Genomic DNA, 7,953 nt, shown 5'->3' with positions numbered 1-7,953 from the left:
GTCTAGTGCTGTATATTATAAAGACATTTCAGAGGGCTGGATCTCATCAATATCAGGGTCTAGTGCTGTATATTATAAAGACATTTCAGAGGGCTGGATCTCATCAATATCAGGGTCTAGTGCTGTATATTATAAAGACATTTCAGAGGGCTGGATCTCATCAATATCAGGGTCTAGTGCTGTATATTATAAAGACATTTCAGAGGGCTGGATCTCATCAATATCAGGGTCTAGTGCTGTATATTATAAAGACATTTAAGAGGGCTGGATCTCATCAATATCAGGGTCTAGTGCTGTATATTATAAAGACATTTCAGAGGGCTGGATCTCATCAATATCAGGGTCTAGTGCTATATATTTTATTATTTTAGGAGAGGCTGATAATCAACCTCAGAAGAGAAGCAGCATAGACAGACAGACAGACAGACAGACGGACGGATACTGCAGCCATGTCTTCACACGTCAAGTTGAGAAAGGAGAGAGGCACTATCGCTGAATGTGAGACTCAGGTCAAAGGTAAGTCTGCTGGCTGCCCACAGTAAAAGCACACCAAAGTGTAATAAAGCACAGAGAGGTGTGGTAAAGCATAGGGAAGCATTGTAAAGCACAGAGAGGTCTGGTAAAGCATAGGGAAGCATTGTAAAGCACAGAGAGGTCTGGTAAAGCATAGGGAAGCATTGTAAAGCACAGAGAGGTCTGGTAAAGCATAGGGAAGCATTATAAAGCACAGAGAGGTCTGGTAAAGCATAGGGAAGCATTGTAAAGCACAAAGAGGTCTGATAAAGCATAGGGAAGCATTGTAAAGCACAGAGAGGTCTGGTAAAGCATAGGGAAGCATTGTAAAGCACAGAGAGGTCTGGTAAAGCATAGGGAAGCATTGTAAAGCACAGAGAGGTCTGGTAAAGCATAGGGAAGCATTGTAAAGCACAGAGAGGTCTGGTAAAGCATAGGGAAGCATTGTAAAGCACAGAGAGGTCTGGTAAAGCATAGGGAAGCATTGTAAAGCACAGAGAGGTCTGGTAAAGCATAGGGAAGCATTGTAAAGCACAAAGAGGTCTGGTAAAGCATAGGGAAGCATTGTAAAGCACAGAGAGGTCTGGTAAAGCATAGGGAAGCATTGTAAAGCACAGAGAGGTCTGGTAAAGCATAGGGAAGCATTGTAAAGCACAGAGAGGTCTGGTAAAGCATAGGGAAGCATTGTAAAGCACAGAGAGGTCTGGTAAAGCATAGGGAAGCATTGTAAAGCACAGAGAGGTCTGGTAAAGCATAGGGAAGCATTGTAAAGCACAGAGAGGTCTGGTAAAGCATAGGGAAGCATTGTAAAGCACAGAGAGGTCTGGTAAAGCATAGGGAAGCATTGTAAAGCACAGAGAGGTCTGGTAAAGCATAGGGAAGCATTGTAAAGCACAGAGAGGTCTGGTAAAGCATAGGGAAGCATTGTAAAGCACAGAGAGGTCTGGTAAAGCATAGGGAAGCATTGTAAAGCACAGAGAGGTCTGGTAAAGCATAGGGAAGCATTGTAAAGCACAGAGAGGTCTGGTAAAGCATAGGGAAGCATTGTAAAGCACAGAGAGGTCTGGTAAAGCATAGGGAAGCATTGTAAAGCACAGAGAGGTCTGGTAAAGCATAGGGAAGCATTGTAAAGCACAGAGAGGTCTGGTAAAGCATAGGGAAGCATTGTAAAGCACAGAGAGGTCTGGTAAAGCATAGGGAAGCATTGTAAAGCACAGAGAGGTCTGGTAAAGCATAGGGAAGCATTGTAAAGCACAGAGAGGTCTGGTAAAGCATAGGGAAGCATTGTAAAGCACAGAGAGGTCTGGTAAAGCATAGGGAAGCATTGTAAAGCACAAAGAGGTCTGGTAAAGCATAGAGAAGCATTGTAAAGCACAGAGATGTCTGGTAAAGCATAGGGAAGCATTGTAAAGCACAGAGAGGTCTGATAAAGCATAGGGAAGCATTGTAAAGCACAGCGAGGTCTGGTAAAGCATAGGGAAGCATTGTAAAGCACAGAGAGGTCTGGTAAAGCATAGGGAAGCATTGTAAAGCACAGAGAGGTCTGGTAAAGCATAGGGAAGCATTGTAAAGCACAGATAGGTCTGGTAAAGCATAGGGAAGCATTGTAAAGCACAGAGAGGTCTGGTAAAGCATAGGGAAGCACTGTAAAGCACAGAGATTATTTTTGCACTTCCTTCTATGTCCGGTGTAGCGGCGTGATTTCGAGAAATCTCCAGTTTGTAATGGAGCCAATCAGGAGCTGTGTGAGGGTGTGGGGAAGGCTGTGATTGGCTGCATTGTCTCCCCCTCTCTGAGCGCTCATTCTGTCTCCCGCTCTCTATGGAGTGCAGTGTCAGTGATGCAGGCTGCTGTATGGGGGGCAGTGTCAGTGATGCAGGCTGCTCTATGGAGGGCAGTGTCAGTGATGCAGGCAGCTCTCTGGAGGGCAGTGTCAGTGATGCAGGCTGCTCTCTGGAGGGCAGTGTCAGTGATGCAGGCTGCTCTCTGGAGGGCAGTGTCAGTGATGCAGGCTGCTCTCTGGAGGGCAGTGTCAGTGATGCAGGCTGCTCTCTGGAGGGCAGTGTCAGTGATGCAGGCTGCTCTCTCTGCAGGGCAGTGTCAGTGATGCAGGCTGCTCTCTGGAGGGCAGTGTCAGTGATGCAGGCTGCTCTATGGAGGGCAGTGTCAGTGATGCAGGCTGCTCTCTGGAGGGCAGTGTCAGTGATGCAGGCTGCTCTCTGGGGGGCAGTGTCAGTGATGCAGGATGCTCTCTATGGAGGGCAGTGTCAGTGATGCAGGCTGCCCCGGGGTGTGTGTGTGTGTGTGTGTCTCGCTCTCTCTATGTAGACCCGTGTGTGTGTGTGTGTGTGTCTCGCTCTCTCTCTGTAGACCCGTGTGTGTGTGTGTGTGTGTGTCTCTCTCTCTGTAGGTCCGTGTGTGTGTGTGTGTGTGTGTATTTGTCTCTCTCTCTGTAGGTGTGTGTGTGTGTGTGTGTCTCTCTCTGTAGGTGTGTGTGTGTCTCTCTCTCTGTCTCTCTATCACTCTGTCTCTCTCTCTGTTTCTCTCTCTCTGTTATTCTCTGGGGGAAGTGAGCAGATAGATAATTGCTCGGAGGGATCGGTCCTGACTTGTAATTTAAGTCGACATTCAGGAGAATTTCAGAAAGAGGAGGGAGGCTGATTATACAGTACAGACCCGTCATTAGCATGGTGTGTGTGTGTGTGTGTGTGTCTGTGTTTGTGAGAGAGCGTGTGTGTGTGTGTGTGTGTGTGTGTGTGTGTTTGTTTGTGAGAGCGTGTGTGTGTGTGTGGGTGGGTGCATATCTAATTGTCATTAAACTGTTTTTGTCTGGTCTGCAGCGGTAAAGGGGTTAATGAGATTGTAAATCAATACTGCAGTCAATAGAGAAAGAAAGAGACTCGTCTATGAAGTGCTCTTGCCCAGGATGCTGTTTTCACAGCCAGTGAATTGATTAAATGGAGTTTCTTTTGAGGGGACTGGCAGGAGATGCAGGAGCTAATGGAATGGAGAGTTCACTATGAAAGCATGGGCTGGAGTGAGTGTGTGTCAGTGTGTGTGTGTGTGTGTGTGTGTGTGTGTGTCAGTGTGTCTGCTTGTCTGTCTGTGTATGTCATTGTGTGTGTGGCTGTGTGTGTCAGAGTTGCTGTTTGTGAGTGTGTGTGTGTGTGTTTCAGTGTGTGTGTGTGTCAGTGTGTGTGTGTGTGTTGTGTCTGTGTGTGTGTGTCAGTGTGTGTGTGTGTTTCAGTGTGTGTGTTAGTGTGTGTGTGTCAGTGTGTGTGTCAGTGTGTGTGTGTGTGTGTGTGTGTGTGTGTGTGTGTGTGTGTGTGTTTCAGTGTGTGTGTGTCAGTGTGTGTGTGTGTGTGTGTGTGTGTGTGTCTGTGTGTGTGTCAGTGTGTGTGTCTGTGTCAGTGTGTGTGTGTGTGTGTGTGTGTGTGTGTCAGTGTGTGTGTGTCAGTATGTGTGTGTCAGTGTGTGTGTGTGTGTCTTGGTGTTAGGGGGCTTCCTCTAATCGTGTTGAGAGTGTGTTTCATTCTCTTTGCTGTGTCTGTCTTTGATAGAAAGAGCGCAATACAATGAAAAACACACTCAATACGATCAGAGGAGAGACACCCAACACTTAGAAACAGATTAGAAATTGTTATATCTAAAAACAACAGATGAAAAGCTGATATTGATGTGCGAATTTCTGATCTCTCTCACGGTCTCTCTCTCTCTGTCTCTCTCTCTCTGTCTCTATCTCTCTCTCACTCTCTCACTCTGTCTCTCTCTCTGTCTCGCTCTCTTTCTCTGTCTCGCTCTCTCTCACTCTGTCTCGCTCTCTCTCTCACTGTCTCTCTCTGTCTCGCTATCTCCCACTCTCTCTGTCTCTCTCTATCTCTGTCTCGCTCTCTCTCACTGTCTCTCTTTCTCTCTCTCTCTCTCTCTCTCTCTCTCCCTCTGTCTCTCTCTCTATCTCGCTCTCTCACTCTCTCTCGCTCTCTCTCTCACTCTTTCTTTCTCACTCTCTCTCACTCTGTCTCACTCTCACTCTCTCTGTATCTCTCTCTATGTCTCTCTCTGTCTGTCTCACTCTTTCTCGCTCTTTCTCTCACTGTCTCTCTCACTCTCTCACTCTTTCTCGCTCTCTCTCTGTCTCGCTCTCTTTCTCTGTCTCGCTCTCTCTCACTCTGTCTCTCTCTCTCTCTCACTGTCTCTGTCTCGCTATCTCCCACTCTCTCTCTCTCTCTCTCTCTCTCTCTCTCTCTCTCTCTCTCTCTGCTCTCCAGAGATCCGCTCCCAGATGGCTGAGCAGCTCAAGTCTCTGGACCTGCATGTGGAGATGCGGGTTCAGCTGCTGCAGGACCTGTCCGAGTTCTTCCGCAGGAAGGCGGAGATCGAGACAGAGTATTCCCGAGGGCTGGAGAAGCTGGCAGAGAGATTCTCATCCAGGATCCGCAACTCCAAGGAGCCTCAGCACTCCAGGTGTGAGCATTGTAAAGCACAGAGAGGTGTGGTAAAGCATAGGGAAGCATTGTAAAGCACAGAGAGGGATGGTAAAGCATAGGGAAGCATTGTAAAGCACATAGAGGAATGATAAAGCATAGGGAAGCATTGTAAAGCACAGAGAGGTCTGACAAAGCACAGAGAAGTCTGGTAAAGCATAGCGAAGCATTGTAAAGTACAGAGAGGTGTCGTAAAGCATAGGGAAGCATTGTAAAGCACAAGGGTCTGGTAAAGCATAGGGAAGCATTGTAAAGCACAGAGAGGGATGGTAAAGCATAGGGAAGCATTGTAAAGCACAGAGAGGTCTGACAAAGCACAGAGAAGTCTGGTAAAGCATAGCGAAGCATTGTAAAGTACAGAGAGGTGTCGTAAAGCATAGGGAAGCATTGTAAAGCACAAGGGTCTGGTAAAGCATAGGGAAGCATTGTAAAGCACAGAGAGGGATGGTAAAGCATAGGGAAGCATTGTAAAGCACAGAGAGGTAATGAAGCACATTACAGTCTATAACGCCTATTGTATCGCTCGGTCAAAAATATTGTTCAAAAACATGGAAACATGGGGGTAAATGTTTCTAAGGGGGCTGAGAGGTTTGCAGTTTGCCCCTATTTAATCACCCCCCACCTCCACCACTCACTCTCCACAGGAAGGAGCAAGACCTTCTCTCTTCAGTGAGCTGCTGGCACCTGATCTTGAACCACACCAGGCAGGAGAGCCGGGAACACGCAGTCCTTAGCGACACCTACAGCAACAGCATGGTTGTGAGGCTCTGTCACATCACAGAGGACACCGGCCGCCTGTCCAAGAAGGTACAGCAATCCTCCCTTGGGTCACGCCTCCTGAAGGGAACACCGCGGCTTAGGGAACCAGCCTCGCGGTGAAACAGACTTTCGCCTAAATGAAAGAAGGCCTTCTTGGCGCTGCTAGGAGATTCGTTCCCTCAGCTGACTTAGCGCTGTTTGTAACTCCTCCTCATCAAATGCGCCTGTTCTCTCTCTCTCAGTGTGCTGCGTGATGCTCTAATCTCTCTCCCGTTCTCTCTCTCTCTCTCAGTGTGCTGCCTGATACTCTAATCTCTCTCCCGTTCTCTCTCTCTCTCTCAGTGTGCTGCGTGATGCTCTAATCTCTCTCCCGTTCTCTCTCTCTCTCTCAGTGTGCTGCGTGATGCTCTAATCTCTCTCCTGTTCTCTCTCTCTCTCTCAGTGTGCTCCGTGATGCTCTAATCTCTCTCCCGTTCTCTCTCTCTCTCTCAGTGTGCTGCGTGATGCTCTAATCTCTCTCCCGTTCTCTCTCTCTCTCTCAGTGCGCTGCGTGATGCTCTAACCGGTCTCTCTCTCTCTCTCTCTCTCTCTCTCTCTCTCTGCGCTGCGTGAAGCTCTAACCAGTCTCTTTTCCGTTCTCTCTCTCTCTCTCTCAGTGTGCTGCGTGAAGCTCTAACCAGTATCTCTCCCATTCTCTCTCTCTCTCTGTGCTGCGTGAAGTTCTAACCGGTCTCTCTCCTGTTCTCTCTCTCTTTCTCCTGTTCTCTCTCTCTCTCTCTCTCTCTCTCTCTCTCTCTCTCTCTCTCTCTCTCAGTGTGCTGCGTGAAGCTCTAACCAGTCTCTCTCCCGTTCTCTCTTTCTCTCTCAGTGCGCTGCGTGATGCTCTAACCGGTCTCTCTCCCGTTCTCTGTTTCTCTCTCAGTGCGCTGCTTGATGCTCTAACCGGTCTCTCTCCCGTTCTCTGTCTCTCTCTCTCAGTGTGCTGCGTGATGCTCTAACCGGTCTCTCTCCCGTTCTCTGTTTCTCTCTCAGTGCGCTGCTTGATGCTCTAACCGGTCTCTCTCCCGTTCTCTGTCTCTCTCTCTCTCTCTCTCTCTTGCAGAGCAAAGACATCGGTCTGCAGATGCAAGAACAGTTGCTCAAAGTGACCAGTGAGCTTCAGACAGTAAGTATTGAACCCCCTGTGCTGAACCAAACCTCTTTAACCCTTAGCGGTCCATTTATTCAGCGCTTGTCAGGTGCGTTGGGTCTAATTTATTTTCACATGCGCTGTTTAAAATCATCTCCAGCTAAGCCCCACCCCTTGTTCTCTGTATTTTTCACATACCTCTTTATAGACGTGCATACTGATAAATCCTCTCCTGATCACTCGTTTTATCACCAAACTCCTCAATAATGTGATCCAAGTCATTATTTTATTGCTATAACATCTCAAAAAGCTCTGCAGATGTCTGTGATATTCTTTGAGCGCTGGATGCAGAAGCAGCTCTCTCCTTTGTTTGTGCCCGTGTTATCTCTGTGGTGCAGGGACTGTGTGTATTGCTCAGATCTGCCCCTTTTTTCGGCTCCTATGGGTCTCACTTGGCCATTGAAAGGTTTTCTCTGCTTCTTCCGGAGAAAAAACGACTAGAGACCTGAGCTTGACGTCTTTGTGATGATGTCGGACAGGAATGGGAAAATTCAAATGTCGGACAGCAAAGGATTAATGCTTCATTATTTGGGTGGTTTCGTTCGACTTTCTGAAGCACAATGTGTTAATTCTGTAGGGGGATGAGGCAAACCCCTTCAACCAGGGTGCTGCGGTTTGACTGTGTGTGTGGTTCTGTCTCAGGCTATGAAGACCTATAACCAGTACCACACTGACAGCATGAACGCGGAGGGGAAGCTGAAAGAAGTTGAGAAGCTGGAGGAACGTCACATGGGCAAGTCAGCTGACCCGGGGCTCGGCCAATCAGGCGTTGACGCCAAGCAGCAGCGGTCGAGCACACTGAAGAAGATGGAGAGGCTGAAAGAAAAGGTGAAAAAAAAAATGTTTTCGTTATATTGTTAGTCGTTAAAAGTCACGTGTCCATTGGAACCTGTTTTACTGTGACTGAAGATGAAACTAGAAGAGTCAAGCAGACCAGCGTTTGGGCTCTAGTGCCTTCATCAGTGTTATTGAAACTAAAAGAGGCTGAGTCAAGCAGACCAGCGTTTG

At 47.8% G+C, this 7,953-nt stretch overlaps 1 protein-coding gene across 5 annotated transcripts in view; it reads left to right on the top strand.

Moving 5' to 3' along the window:
* LOC121329349 (SLIT-ROBO Rho GTPase-activating protein 3-like) overlaps positions 1–7,953 on the top strand; it is a 28,257-nt gene that overhangs the window by 8,184 nt on the left and 12,120 nt on the right. For all 5 annotated transcript variants that reach the window (XM_041274916.1, XM_041274915.1, XM_041274918.1 and 2 more), the window contains 5 exons: positions 372–516; positions 4,782–4,977; positions 5,642–5,804; positions 6,859–6,921; positions 7,588–7,773. In XM_041274916.1, the coding sequence (XP_041130850.1) occupies positions 450–516; positions 4,782–4,977; positions 5,642–5,804; positions 6,859–6,921; positions 7,588–7,773 (675 nt within the window). In that variant the 5' untranslated portion in view covers positions 372–449. The remainder of the gene's footprint in view (positions 1–371; positions 517–4,781; positions 4,978–5,641; positions 5,805–6,858; positions 6,922–7,587; positions 7,774–7,953) is intronic.

This window comes from Polyodon spathula, chromosome 16, assembly GCF_017654505.1.
Source record: "Polyodon spathula isolate WHYD16114869_AA chromosome 16, ASM1765450v1, whole genome shotgun sequence".
Lineage (NCBI taxonomy): Eukaryota > Metazoa > Chordata > Actinopteri > Acipenseriformes > Polyodontidae > Polyodon > Polyodon spathula.
This window is presented reverse-complemented; position numbering and strand designations above follow the sequence as displayed.